Source organism: Lytechinus variegatus, chromosome 5, assembly GCF_018143015.1.
Source record: "Lytechinus variegatus isolate NC3 chromosome 5, Lvar_3.0, whole genome shotgun sequence".
NCBI lineage: Eukaryota > Metazoa > Echinodermata > Echinoidea > Temnopleuroida > Toxopneustidae > Lytechinus > Lytechinus variegatus.
In genome coordinates this window covers 788,602-804,274 of record NC_054744.1, presented here as the reverse complement: position 1 = coordinate 804,274, position 15,673 = coordinate 788,602, and the positions used below count along the sequence as shown (strand labels likewise).

Genomic DNA, 15,673 nt, shown 5'->3' with positions numbered 1-15,673 from the left:
AGTACAATTATTAAAAAACATAATATTAAGTATCATTGCTATGCTGATGACATTCAGCTATTCATTTCTGTACATCCTTCCCCTGATGCGATTGCCAGTGCTCTAAGAGTCTTAGATGCCTGCATCCATGACATGAAGTGCTGGATGGATTCAAATAGTCTTAAACTTAATGAAAATAAAAGTGAATTCATTGTTTTTGGTTGGAAAAAGTCTAATGTGAAAATTAACCATGATCGCTTGCTTGTACATATTGACGATAAAGTTATAAGGCCAGTTTCTAAGGTACGTAACCTAGGTGTGGTATTTGATACCAATATGTCTTTTGTTGAACATGTATCTAGCACATCAAAGTCTGTGAGATATCAATTACGGAACGTAGGGTTTATTCGAAAATTCTTAAAAAACAAGCATGTGAACAATTAATTCCTGCTTTAATCACATCTTGGCTTGATTTTTGTAATTCTCTTTTCTATGGACTCACAAAACAACAACTTAATAGACTGCAATCTCTTCAAAACTCAAGTGCCAGACTCCTCACCTTTACACCAAGAATGGCCCCAATCACACCAGTTTTACATTCTCTACATTGGCTTCCTGTCCACAAACAAGTTCAATTTAAACTTTTATTATTTGTATATCGAGCCCTCAATGGATTGTCACCGCAATATATAAAGGATTCCCTTAGGCCATACAATCCTATCCGCACTTTACGATCTACAGATTGTAAGCTGCTTCAAACTCCCTGTACCTATCATTCCTGGGGAGACCATGCTTTCTCAAATGCAGCAGCCAGGTTATGGAATATGCTTCCTCTCTCACTTCGCTCCATCAAGACATATACTACTTTCAAAGATCACCTTAAGACATACCTATTCAAATTGTAACTGATTTTAAATGTATTTTGTTGTATTTCATTTATGATTAAAAGAAAGATGATTCATCCCTTCCCGTTCACTGGCTGCTCATGTGGGACCAGGTGTCCTCAGATTGCTAGAGCTCCTGTGAGTTATGTACTGACTGGGTTTACCCCTTAAATTGTCAGTGAACGGGGCAGCTAGAGGGCACTGGGTTCCACATGATGATGGGCTGATGGATTGGTTGGGGTGAATGAAGCAGATGTGAAATTATTATTCTTACATTGTACTTGTCCATGGTTCTTGTGTAGTATTTAAATAAATTTCTATAAAATCTAATTTTTACATTGTAAAAAAGAACTGTTGCTCGGATAGCGCCATGAGCGTCTACTGACGGTGTGTGCGCTCTACAAATATACACTATTATTATTATTATTATCATTATGTTTGAAATCACATTAAATAAAAGGAAAACAAAATCCATACAATATGAATTGCTACACATTAAACGTGTCCAGGGCTATTAAAGGTCATTTAAGGTAATAAAGGTCAAATTGGGTCAAAATTGTAATTATCACTTGTTCATTGCTACCATCCTGTCTGTGGGGAATCTACAGGTAGGACCACTTGTTCATTGCTACCATCCTGCCTGTGGGGAATCTACAGGTAGGACCACTTGTTCATTGCTACCATCCTGTCTGTGGGGAATCTACAGGTAGGACCACTTGTTCATTGCTACCATCCTGTCTGTGGGGAATCTACAGGTAGGACCACTTGTTCATTGCTACCATCCTGTCTGTAAGGAATCTACAGGTAGGACCACTTGTTCATTGCTACCATCCTGCCTGTGGGGAATCTACAGGTAGGACCACTTGTTCATTGCTACCATCCTGTCTGTAAGGAATCTACAGGTAGGACCACTTGTTCATTGCTACCATCCTGTCTGTGGGGAATCTACAGGTAGGACCACTTGTTCCTTGCTACCATCCTGTCTGTGGGGAATCTACAGGTAGGACCACTTGTTCATTGCTACCATCCTGTCTGTGGGGAATCTACAGGTAGGACCACTTGTTCATTGCTACCATCCTGCCTGTGGGGAATCTACAGGTAGGACCACTTGTTCCTTGCTACCATCCTGCCTGTGGGGAATCTACAGGTAGGACCACTTGTTCATTGCTACCATCCTGCCTGTGGGGAATCTACAGGTAAAACTATGGTATGCCAATGCTGTACATAGCACACACTTTGAAAAATCATTAAAATATCACTTATGTGACCAAAATTACTAATTTCCATATAGTTGCAATTTTTTTTTCATTATTAACTTGGGAATATTTTTTGTATTCACCAGTGCGCTCAAAAACTTGAATTTTTGGCATATTTTTGTGTACGCCCTCTATGTGGAAAGTAATATGGAAAGAAAATTTTCATTTTTCAATCTCTATTTTTAATTAAGAAAAAAATATTTTAAAGAATTAAATTTAGATAAGTGCCAAGTTATATGATGAATAGCTGTTATGAAAACTGACAGTGTAAGAAAATTAAGCATTTGTCCCATATAAAAAGAGAAATTAAGCCAAACATTGCCACCTTTATTTTGCCACACATGGGGATGTAACTGAGAACAATGTTATATCATAACCTTGTTCATTGAACGAGTGGTAATTATCATGATATAAAATATATATCATGTTTGGAATACAGACAGGTTGGGCATTATTTTATGTAGGTCTATTTTTGGCTGAAAGATATGTTAAGAATGTGCAGATGAAGAATCTGAAGAAGGCTACGTTGGCAACCTCATTTTCTGACATTATAAACCACACCACCATTTTCACAGGCCTGTGAGTGGGGTTTCAAAAAACTAGCTGAAAAAAGCTGAAAATTTACCTTATTATTTACTTCTCATCTTTTGCTTTTTAGAGGTATCTTGCTTATCATTGTGCTCTTGAATGTCTGTATGCGCTCTTTTGAAAGTCGCCAGCTTGTACACTCCCATATTACGAAGCATTTGGAAATGCATGAAATCTTGGTTGACAATCAACATGGTTTTAGAGCAAATTCCACTACCACCCAGTTAGTACTTACTATCCATGACATAACAAATGCTCTCGAGAAAGGAAAGTCTGTACATGTAGCTTTCCTAGATTTTGCCAAAGCGTTCGATAAGGTAGCACAAGAACGACTACTGAGAAAACTACAATCATATGGCATTACTGGATCGCTCCTAAAGTGGAAAGACAATTTCTCACAAGACGCTCCCAAACAGTCTCGGTCAATGGATCTCCCTCCGAGGAGTTGCCAGTGCTCTCAGGAGTGCCCCAGGGCACAGTAACCGGCCCACTAAATTTTCTTATGTACATCAATGATCTACCTGATGGCCTCCTGTCAACGACAAGGCTGTTCGCCGATGATTGTGTCATTTACACTTCTGGCACAAATTCTAATGACTTTCAAATCCTCCAAGACGATCTGTCAAAACTAGAAGAGTGGCAGAATAAATGGGCCATGTCCTTCAATCCAACCAAATGTGTCATCATGAAAATACCATCCAAGGCAGTACAGATTCCTACAGAAAGAGATTACACCTTCTGTGGCCAAAAACTACAAGAAGTGTCTACATGTTCTTACCTTGGTGTTGAAATGGATAACAGGATGCGCTGGGACACCCAGATCAACAAAGTCTGCTCCAAAGCTTCCAGAGTACTTGGTTTCCTGAGGAGGAACTTTTGGTCTGCTCCCAAGGAAATAAAACAACTTTCCTACCAAATGTTGGTGAGACCAATCCTGGAATACGCCTTCCCTGCATGGGATCCCCATTACAAGAAGGATACCCAGAAGATTGAAGCGATTCAGAGAAAGGCAGCTCGTTTCTGTCAGAGGAATTACAGACGAACCAGTAGTGTCACTACCATATTACGGACCTTAGAATGGGACTCATTGGAAGACAGACGGAAATACAGTAGACTGAGCCTAATGTTCCAAATAATCAAAGGTCTTGTTGCCATCAACCCCAAAAACTTCATCGAGCAAACCACCAGGCAGACTTGAGGAAATAGTATCAAGTTCCAGCGTCTGCTAGTCAAAAGGGACGCTCATAAATACAGCTTCTTCCCTCGAACTACGAAAAATTGGAATGAGTTAAACATCGACACAACATTGATAACCTCATTGGACTCTTTCAAATCCAAACTCTCTCAAAAACCTAGCAAGTGACCTGCTTACTTGGTGGTCTCACACACATCAACAAAGTTGGCGGAGTACAGCAAGTCTGCATATGCCGACTTAACCCAAGACAAGACAAGACAAGCTTCAGTTTGATTTTGGAAGAAACAGTATGTTCAACAGACATTTTGAAAGTCATAGAAATATTTCCAATGATTCAAGAATATAAACAATAAAGTCCAAACTCCAAAGTCAGAAAGTTCAAAACACTAACTTCGTAAACATCCCGAACACTAGACCAAAAGCTTCAGTCTCTGTATTTTGGTTGTTCCGCTGAACTGCGTTGGCTCACTCACCAATACATAGACTGAAGAGCTTGGAGGCCTGTACGTACAGACAACTTATTTTAGCAATAACGTTAGATCTAACAGCGGAAACCTGATTTTCCGATCTTTTTTTGTACATAAAATGTCACATTATCAAAAAGAAATCACATCCATATTTACGAAAAAATGCTTAAAATTCAGAAATATCGTACCTTAGACCACAGTTACCGCTAATTCCTTTGAAATGATGATCGAAACATCGTCATCTTTGATCCTTTCGTTGGTCAACGTAAGTTGCCATATTAGATGACGTCATCATCCTTACAGACGTATTTACCAGTTGCTACCTATCGCGATTTGTGCCGCTGCTTTGCGCTTGTACATTTTGATGTGCGTGCGTTCGGAACTTGTCGCTCGCATTGATTGGCCAAGAAAGATATCGAAAATTTAATCAGAAAGCCTTGATAAGAGCACAACTCGTATCCATTTACCTAGACTTGTTTTCCAGCCGTTTTGGATAAAATAGCGGAATTTTGACTTAGAAAAAAAGGAAATGGAACATAGGAAAAAAGCGGAAATTGAAATCGGTCTTAAAAATGAAAATAGCGGATTTCCGCTAAATAGCGGAGATTTCACAGGCCTGTTTTCAGCAACAGGGTGAGTATGTCAATACTCACCCATGGGTTCAAAGCATCTCGCGTGTGAAGGAATATCAGTAGTATGCACACGACACTTCTTAACTTTTCTGGGCTTTTGCCCACATAAGATATTACCTATGACACTTACCGAATCATTTAGATCCTTCGGTGACTTCTCCTTGAAATTTCTTTTAAAAACATGTATATTTTCTTGATCTTTAGTGGAGATTTTACGGAGATGAAAACTGATCGAGGATATCAATTTTTGCCTAAAGAGGGCGCGCGATTTATATTCATATCAAAGACACGACAAGGGAAAGACTAGATCTAGGCACCAACACTATTTTACGCGCAAATCGACTCAAGGCATTACGCGAAGTCTGTGAAGTGTGCAATCTTTTCATTGTATAGACTTTGGGATACCGTATGTATACGTATTATTGAAGTTTGTTAAAGCTTGTACTGCTGGTTTCTTTCCAGACACATATATTATTTTCATTCTTTTTATTAGTCATCTTTTAAAATTAATTGCAAATAAGTGTTATCATCACCAAAAATAATCTTTAATTATGTTTTTGAAGGTATTTCATTTATTAGTGCCCATAATTAGTAAATTAATCATAAGGATTGCGCATTCAAAGAATTTAGATACAGTTATAAAATTACCGAGGAGCTGAATCAAGGTTGTGAAATTATTAGCGCCACCAACGGGCTTCCTTGTATTTCCGTAGAAGAGACAAGTGAAGTCACTTTCGAGGCCGAGGTAAGCAAAATTTGCTCTTTTTTAAATGATTATTTAAAAATTATTTTCATATTTGTTTAGGCCTAGTTAGTATTGCTACTTACCGGGCAAGAGCCCCGGTTCGTAGCGAGAAGGAGTTTCGGCAAATATTACTTCAGCAATGAAGCGATGTTTGCCGACTACTTCGAAATCCAGGGTCAAACACGGTCTATTGTACGAGGTTAGTATAGATCTCGGCCCATCCATGGTTTCAAATCATCTCGCATGCGAAGGATTCATATGCACCTGGTGCTGGCAAATCTTTCACACCCTTTTACTAAAATAACTATGACTTTACATCATAGCTAAGAATTCTAATTGTGCTATGACACTTACCGAACCATATGGATCGTTTGTTGACTTCTCTTTGCTGTTTTTTTTAATAAAATAAGAGCATATCAAATTTTGCCTAAAGAGGGCGCGCGATATTATTCACAAAGCCGGTAGGCACTTAAGAACTAAGTTTGAAAGGATACTCGTAAAATTGCGTCACTCTCGCCGATGAATATTCATTAGATCGTGGTCGTGCGTGTTCAATACACACTGAGTGCATGTGAGTTTCTTGATGAATATTCATCGGTGAGAGTGACGTAATTTTATGAGTGTCCTTAAACTTGGTTCTAAGTGCCTACCGTTTGGGTACGGGGTTTTGCAACTTGTACTGCTAGCTGCATTCTAGGCGATCAGCATTATTTTCTTGCTCGTTCAATCCACTTTCATCATCATCTTGTCAAAAGATGGCGTACTTTACCAATAAGTATATACATGAGATGCAACCTGTTGATTTTTGGTACAACTTCCTATTATGCGCTGACGACTTGAATCGAGAATGTTTGATAAGAAAAATTGCTTTTCGATTGTTTGTGTACTTTCCACCGCAGTATCAAGGATAACTAAGGATGGATCGAACGGAGTATCCTGGTTGAGACTTGGAGGTAAGCGATAAAAACACTTTTATAAATAATTTCCAATTCCTTTTTAAAACGAACTTAAATAATTCAATAAAGATTACCATAGTGGAGAAATACTGAAAGGTTTGGCGTGTTTTATTCCCTCACATTCATGTGATGAATGAAAACGTCAAATACAAGGTTAGTATTACTAACCTTGTATGTTGTGTGAGTGATCTAGGCCTAGATCTATAGTACCTCGTAGTACAATGTGTGAGTGGTCAATACTAACCACTACTGTACAAGTGCTACTGTGCCTGTGGAAAGACCAACCCAGGGCGCCAGCCCCCATCGCAGGCCGGCGCCCAGGAGCTCACCGTGTATTTACCCATACTCACGGGACAAGGGTAGATTATGGTCAAAATATCTAGAAAGATAAATTGTGAAAACAGAAATTATGCACTTACCACGATTATATGGATGATGGTCTAACGAGTGGTAGTATCCTGACATCAAGGCACAGACTGGAACCTCAAAAAAACGAAAAGTTCTCTCCTTCTACCCCAGTCTCGATCGGCCATTTTGTTAAAAAAATCATAACAAATGGCCGATCGAGACTGGGGTAGGAGAGAACTTTTCTGGGTTTTTTGAGGTTTCAGTCTGTGCCTCGACGTCAGGATTCTACCACTCGTTAGACTTTATCCATATAATTGTGGTAAGTGCATAATTTATGTTTTCACAATTTATCTTGCTAGATATTTTGACCATATGATGGCATAATCTACCCTTGTCCCGTGAGTATGGCCTATGGGTAAATACACGGTGAGCTCATGGCCAATGACATGGCATGACATGACTAGACAGGAATAACAGTCATTTCTGGGGATTTATTCAACAATTTCTGACATTTTACTGTAATCCCCATTCACCGACGGTAAAGTGTCCGTGTGGGCTCCCATTTGTTATAACACCAGCACTTTTGTCCGACCAGAGTCCAAAGTTTGGGGTTATATAACACATCGAGGTTACAATCTAAGGATATGTAAACTACAAATTAAAAATATTTAATTATTCAATTTTAAAATACTTTAAACGATATAGAGGAAAATGATGAAAATGCATGAAAATTATACTTTACCGATGTTTAGTTGGGAAAAGCACAGCTAAATCGATCCAAATTAAGGCAGCCAAACTATGAAATATTTACAAACGAACGGAGAGGGCGTAAACAATTTACGAATGTGATATCGATCTTGCATTCTACCAGCAGACCTCCAAGGCAATAATACGATACAATACACTACACGAAAACAAACGATAATAGTTATAATCGCGATATATCGAGACATTAACGATAATGACGTCATTCAAGATGGCAACTTGCAAGAAAAACCGTCAGGTCAGAACAGAAGAAAATGTCTAAAATGACAGATTTATCAATCATCCAGTGGATTTTTTTTCAATAACTCCGGTCCAAGGTACCGGTATGCAATTACTTTAGGTATATTTCCCTGATAATTAAACTAGAAATTTCGCTCAAAAAACCAGTTTAAAAACAGTAGAGGCGCACGGCCAATATGGGAGACTCTCTCCAATAGGGGAGACAATCTCCCACATTGGAGACTTGCTTTGCAAAAGGACAAAAGAAACAACACCAACAAAAGTATGATTTTTTCCACCCAAAATTTTGTCTCACTGAGGTCAGAAGCCCATTTGTTCTGTGTGTGATTGACAACAAAAATCCTTATCAAAACAAAAGTAGACGGTGAATTTTTAAAGTAGGAGTAGACGGTGAAAAGGGTGAATTTTTCATGAGGAATCGGCTCATCACATTTTTATTTGCCGCCAAGGTAATCCTTTTGCCGCAAATGTAAACAAACTGGTCTCCAAAACTGGAGACTGTCTCTGAAATTGGATACCCAAATTCTTCACAAAAGTCTCCGATATAGGAGATAATCTCCCACATTGGAGACAGTCTCCAATATTGGCCGTGCGCCTCTACTGTAGAGCTCTATATTACATGATTTTTTTTTTTTTTTGAAATACAGACAAATTATACATCACTTGAAAGATTTTTTCCAAACAAATTCAATGGTGAAGACCAAATTACAATTGGAGCACCATAACTGAAGATATGGCCTCTTAAAGGGACGCTATACGCGGAACTTTTCCGCCACCCAAGACAAGTACCCATTGGGTGGCAGATCTACAGGTACTTGTAGATCTAAGAAACTTCCATACTTTTTTTTCATGTAGGTTACTAAGTTAATTTGACTAAAATGCAACACAAGAGGTGATCTTGTAGAGCATGGCTGTGTTACCTTCATATTTTTCTTATTTAAACAGCTTCTATTTGTGAAAATATAGTATACAAGAAGAAAGATAACAAATTAGAATAACACAAGAGAAGTGCATGGGACGCTTTGCGTTGTTAAAAAAAATTAATCAATTCTTGGGGGTATCATTCCTCAACAGACTTTAATCAGAAAATAAAAATGAATGTCCCACTATACTTCCCGGTATCTGTAAGATTTATATCATTCAAAAGTAGAAAATTAAGTTTTGCAAGTAAATTTTTTTTTTCTGTTTGTCCATGTTCACTCTGTATTCTGTATAACTACCATGATGTCTCTTTTTGTTTGCAGATCTGAGAATGCGAGATCAGACAGCTGGAGCTGCAACAGTAGCTACAATGTAGAAATGTACTCCACTGCTTAGAATTATAGAATATATTAACATTAAATATATTGGAATATATAAAGTTAAAAAGCAAGTCTCTGACATCTGAATTTTTACTACATTTAAAATCACATTTACAAAATAATCTCCCTCCTAGTAAACATAATAAAACAGGGACCCATTATTGTGTACATCATGTGAATTGATGAGACAGCTTATTGATATGATGACACAAAACAACAGAATATAGATATAGTCATGTATCTATTCATTTTAATACCAGTACCAGGCAGCATTCAATGCATGGTCTACGCCTGTACACCATGAAAAAAAAATGAGACTGAAATTAAACGTGCTTTAAATTCCCGCCTGTTTTTTTTCTTGAAATATTAAGTTGAAATTATCATTAATTTATCATCAATACACATAATTCATGCAGAAATCAAATGCACAACTTATCACCTACAACTAATTTCAACAGGTTTAACAATAACATACATGCATCAAGTACCACACCCACGGCCACCACGCCCACTCACTCCTTTCGGTCAGCCATGGCACCAAAATCACACTCTAGGCGGCACAACATGGGCTTGCATTCGCCTCTTGCGCAGCTATGCGACACATTCTTATATATCAAAATTAGATTTTCTGACACAAATATACTTCAAAGAATTAATTTATATCTGATATTTGACTGTTCCCTGGGAAATTTTCTGTTTATACGGCTTTGAAGTAAGAAAATAGAAACATGATTTACCTTAAGTGTCCAAAAAACTCCTTTTTGTAACAAAAAACATTGCCGACATTGAACTGAAATCGTCACTAACTTGTAGAAGAAAGTCTGCCGATTTTAATGATACATAACACATGTTATTTGATGCCCCTAGAGGGCGTCAACAAGTAAAAGTAACTTGCAAGATTAACCCGGTTCTGGAGTCATATTTTCCAAAATGGCGACTTCCATCGTGTGACGACGGACAGGTGGTGCTCTCGAAAACGGCCTTAAAAACAACATTTTGGCGATGCAAATGTGAGTAAATTGACTAGAAATAAGAAGTTTAGATATAATAGAAAAAGATCGTAACATTTTATGAAAAAAGGATTTGAAATGTTGATACACTGGCTCAATGAATTTTGCCCATTTTGTGTGTTGGCAGAATAGGAAATGTGTTAAACGCGAACCCGTTGCGATCGCTATCTACTGACTGTAAATCGCGATATATAACGCTAGTTCACTACGTTGTCTGTAGCCCGCGGGCCCCTAACTCTTCAGTCTATGTCCTACTATGGTGAGTGGAGCTAACGTAGTTCAGCGGAACAACCAAAATACAGAGACTAAAGCTTTTGGTTTATTAAAAGACATGATCATGACATGGCATGACATGTCATGGGCGCCGGCCCGCGTAGCGGGCCGGCGCTCCCGAGCTCCCTGGCCTGGGTTATGGAAACAACAAGAAAGACTTTCGAAAACAGAAGCAACCACCAAAAGGTAAAAATGCGACACAAAAACGTAAGTAAATTCATTTTAAGTATATTTTATGAAAGTAAATCATGATAATTTGCAATTTTTTTGCTTAATTTAAAAAAATCTAGAAAAATAACCATCAAATTATCGAATTCTTACCAAAAATTTTGCGTTGGTTCTGCCGGAGATACGGTACGTAAAATTAGTGTTGTGAGTAAGGTGCGAGAAATGGAGTAATCGAAAATGAAATTACGGAGAGAGAAGAAGTAAAGATTAGGGATGATGAACGTTGAAAGAGAGAAAGGAAATAAGAATAATCCTTGCGATGTGGTTGTGGGTCTGAGCTAGTCTGCAGGCACAGACCCTGATTGGAACTTTGATTAACAAGTGTGCCTCCACGCAAAGACTAGCACATACAAAACTTGCTGTTCCAATACAGGGTCTGCATAATCTTCCAAAAATCATTTCTCACGCTCCAAATCTGGCCCCACCTCCTTCTTTCAGAGTCACTTTCCATTGGCTAGTAAATATTGTCAATCAGCCTCCCAGGGGAACTGCTACCAGTGGCCAGTGAGAAGATAATTGATAACTCAGATAAGATTTAGCCAGTAGTTAATCCAACATAAACAATGTCCCATGCTCAGAAAACCCTCCAGGGATCTTGTGGTCTACAGTATCCAAATGCAGAAATGAATGGTCATTATAGGGCCTATACTGTATGATATCAAGGAGCTTGAGCTCCTTATATCATGAAGCTAACAGAGATAGCTCCTTGATAATATCATAGGAAATGTAGTCACATATCCCTGCTAGTCCAGTCCTAAACAGGGAAGTACACGTAAGCTACAGAAATGCCTATTTCTTGTATTGGCCCATTATAGTTTGTTCCATTACCAATATTCTTCAAACTAAGATTACATTTCCTGCAAATAGTTTCTTTATATCTTTCTGTTGTGTCATTTTTTCACTTTATATAGGTTGGAATTTCCTTCATTATGACTATAACTAAGGATCAAGGACAAGTTCACCCCAACAAAGAAGTTGATTTGAATAAAAATAGGAAAATCCAAAAACACTGAAAAATTGAATGTTAAATAAGAAAGTTTAATCACATTTTAAAGTTTCGGTTAATTTCACATACAGTTTTCCACATCCTGGTCCGATTTGAAAATGAGGAGACAATCCACTTTTTTGCATTTGATTAATAGTATGTGAAATATTCTAATTTCCTCCTCATGTCAAATGAAACAACGACCAATTCCTCCCTGAACTTGTTGAATCAGCTTTTTTATTAACATGGTTCAATTAACCTGGTCCTTATTGTCAAATTTGTAAAAATGAATTATGTACAATTTAAACAATAACAAACAAATGAAATAGTGAGTTAGGGTTATAAACTATCTCGTTTGCATGTCACATCACTGTTTTGTGAAAAATAAGCGAAACTTTAAAGGTCAAGTCCACCTCAGAAAAATGTTGATTTGAATCAATAGAGAAAAATCAGACAAGCAAAATGCTGAAGATTTCATCAAAATCGGATGTAAAATAAGAAAGTTATGACATTTCAAAGTTTCGCTTATTTTTAACAAAATAGTTATATGAACGAGCCAGTTACATCCAAATGAGAGGGTTGATGATGTCACTCACTCACTATTTCTTTTGTTTTTTATTGTTTGAATTATACAATATTTCAATTTTTACGAATTTGAGGATTAGGACCTCCTTGCCTGAAGCACAAAATGTTAAAATAATGGAATTCCACGTGTTCAGGGAGGAATGAAACTTCATTTCACATGACAATGACGAGAAAATCAAAATATTTCATATTTCAAACAATAAAAAACAAAAGAAATAGTGAGTGAATGACATCATCGACTCTCTCATTTGGATGTAGCTGGCTCGTTCATATAACTGTTTTTGTGAAATGAAGCGAAATTTTGAAATGTCATAACTTTCTTATTTTTACATCCGATTTTGATGACGTTTTCAGTGTTATGCTTGTTGAATTTTTCTCTTCTTATTCAAATCAAGTTTTTATTGGGGTGGACTTGTCCTTTAAAGAGAAATGCCTGTAGTTGCAGTAAACATTGATTTCATGAGAAAGTCTGTAAAACCAGGCTTAATTGTCAGAATACATAAACTGAACTTTGTGAAATCTTGAAATCTACGCTGAAAAATGTTCACACTGAAGATCACCAACACAGATAGGCACACGTGCATGGGACAGTGTATTAATATTGCTGGAATAAAGACCCGACGGAAGTGACCGAATCCGCGCTTATTTTGCTTATTTCTCAGCAATTACACAATTTGTTCCAGAATCCTTTGGCACATATTTTTTATTCATACAGACACTTGGGTGGTCATTATATTAGATTCTGTCAAAAGTCTTTTGAGATCGTTGCCAAAACCGGAATTTATCTATAAAATATACATTTCTTATTTTACGTCCGTTTTTGAAGATAATTATTTTCAGCCTAGCTAGTTTGATTTTCCTCTATTTATTCAAATAAAAAAATTATGGGGTGGACTTGACCTTTAAGATTTCATAATATATGCACGAAGTCCATTTCTTTTTGGTTTTCTATGTCTAATTTTTCTTCCCTATTCTCCACACTTATTTGATTTTATCTCATTTTTCTAGTTAAATATTATTACATCTTTAATTCCAATCTATCATTACAGCCAGTGCTGTTGGCAACAGAAAACTGTGTGCATGTTATAAATAGTAAAATTAAATTCAAATACTTAAAAAAACGGTGAAGACTTTGTATTCCCAACTTATAATGGCATGTTAAATGAGAAAGACAATGATGTCACTCATTTTATACCTTTTCTTTCTTCTTCTTTCATTAAAAAATAGTTTTAACGATATTTAAATTTTTACAGAATTGACATAAAAGGCCAACTTGACTGAACATATTAAATGTTTGTACCATGGCAATGCCACATATTTAGAAGAGAAAACTTTGCTTCATGTGACGATGAGGAGAAAATACTCAATATATCCTAAACACGTTTGGCTAGTCTAAAAAAAAACTTTGGAAAAATACCCTACATGTAAATAGACTCTACGTTTGACCCCGCGATTGGCCATTGACCAGTCCGTTTCAAAACCACCCCTTTTTTGAAAATTGGTATTTTTGATACCCTATACGAGTGCAGCCCTTTAAAATATTTTCTTTTTTGGGGGGTGACGCATGTGTACAGCAATATATTTCACTGCACCCCCCCAGCCACCTTGGCGCTACGCGCTCGCGATGCATACCAATTATTTACACAATTATCATGCTTTGTATAAAGAATACTATAGGCCAAAACTACAATTGCTGTATTTCCCTGTAACGATAATTATGTGGATCCAGAGAGCGGCTCCGCACCCCCCCCCCTTCTGCCGAAAATAGGGGGAAAGGGTAAATAAAAAAGGAAGGAACAGAGAAAAATATGAAGAAAGAAATGAAGAGAAAAACGTGTGAAGATGATAAAAGGAGGGTAATAATTGGAAACAGAGAAACTGTCAGGTCATTAAAGGACAAGTCCATTCCAACAATAACTTGATTTGAATAGAAAGAGAAAAATCCAACAAGCATAATGCTGAAAATTTCATCAAAATCGGATATAAAATAAGAAAGTTATGACATTTTAAAGTTTCGCTTATTTTCACAAAACAGTTATATGCACATCTCTGTTGGTATGCAAATGAGGGAACTGATGACATCACTCACTATTTCTTTTGTATTTTATTATATGAAATATTCTAATTTTCTCCTCCTTGTCAAGTGAAAAAAAGTTTTATTTCTCCCTGAACATGTGGAATTACCATTATTTTAACAGTTTATGGTTAAGTTACACTCTAAATTACAGGGATTTAAAATAAGTCTACATGGACTGTAGTTAGGGACGAATCGAATTCCGGATTTAGTTTGAATCCTTAAGATTCATTTTTAAATCTCGAAAGATTTAAATTTAAATCATTTGAGATTTAAATTTAAGTCTTGAGGATTAAAACTAAATCCAGAAATCGATTGGTTCCCCACTACAGTCCATCTGGACTTATTTCAAATCCCTGTAATTTAGAGTGTAAGTTGGTCCTTATTGTCAAATCTGTAAAAATTGATATATTGTATTATTCAAACAATAAAAAAAACGAAAGAAATAGTAAGTAATGGACATCACAGACTCTCATTTGTAAATCGCTGAATTGTGCATTTAACTGTTATGTGAAAAATTAAGCGATACTTAAAAATTTCATAACTTTCTTATTTTACATCCAATTTCGATGAAATTTGCAGCATTATGTTTGTCTGATTTTTCTCTATTGATTCAAATCAACCATTTTCTGGGGTGGATTTGACCTTTAATGTTTTCAAAATATTTTTTTTTGTCGATTTCAATTGATATATAAGTTTTAGTAGTTTTGTATTTCCCAGGGTTTGTTCGGCTTTTTGCTGTCTCATTTTTAGTGTAATTTCTATAAAATGTTATTTCTTTCTTTTACCATTTTAAGTAAATGGGTTGGTGTTTAAGTAAGAATGTTATGACATTAATTATCCACAAAACATTGAATTTAATGTTTATGCAATTGTACATGGAGGCCTACCTCCTGATCATCATGTAAATGAGAGAATTATCCTTGTCACACACCATTTTCATTTGCATTATCTTATGATGTGAAATATTTCAATTCTTTTTGTTTGTAATCATATATTATGAAAAATTGTTAATATGACTGAGCAAATTTGTACATGTGAAACCACATGAGGCATATTGTAGATGAATATGAATTATTCGAGAGTATCTTTGATAAATGATAAATGCTTTGCTGTTTTCCAATAATTATAAGGGAAAACAAACCCATATAGGCCTACAAAC

At 36.5% G+C, this 15,673-nt stretch overlaps 1 protein-coding gene and 1 long non-coding RNA gene across 2 annotated transcripts in view; both read right to left on the bottom strand.

Annotated features, from left to right (window-relative positions):
• The window catches only part of LOC121414784 (dolichol kinase-like), a gene marked incomplete at its 5' end in the record, with an annotated part of 52,141 nt that extends 41,112 nt beyond the window's left edge, over positions 1 to 11,029 (bottom strand). The window contains 1 exon segment of the mRNA XM_041607842.1: positions 10,961 to 11,029. Within this exon segment, the coding sequence (XP_041463776.1) occupies positions 10,961 to 11,029 (69 nt within the window).
• Positions 8,905 to 9,522, bottom strand: LOC121415019. The gene is made up of 2 exons (XR_005969942.1): positions 9,132 to 9,522; positions 8,905 to 8,975 (listed from the first exon to the last, which is right to left on the bottom strand). It is a non-coding gene; the product is annotated as an uncharacterized LOC121415019 (long non-coding RNA).
• Positions 11,030 to 15,673: the final 4,644 nt, after the last annotated feature.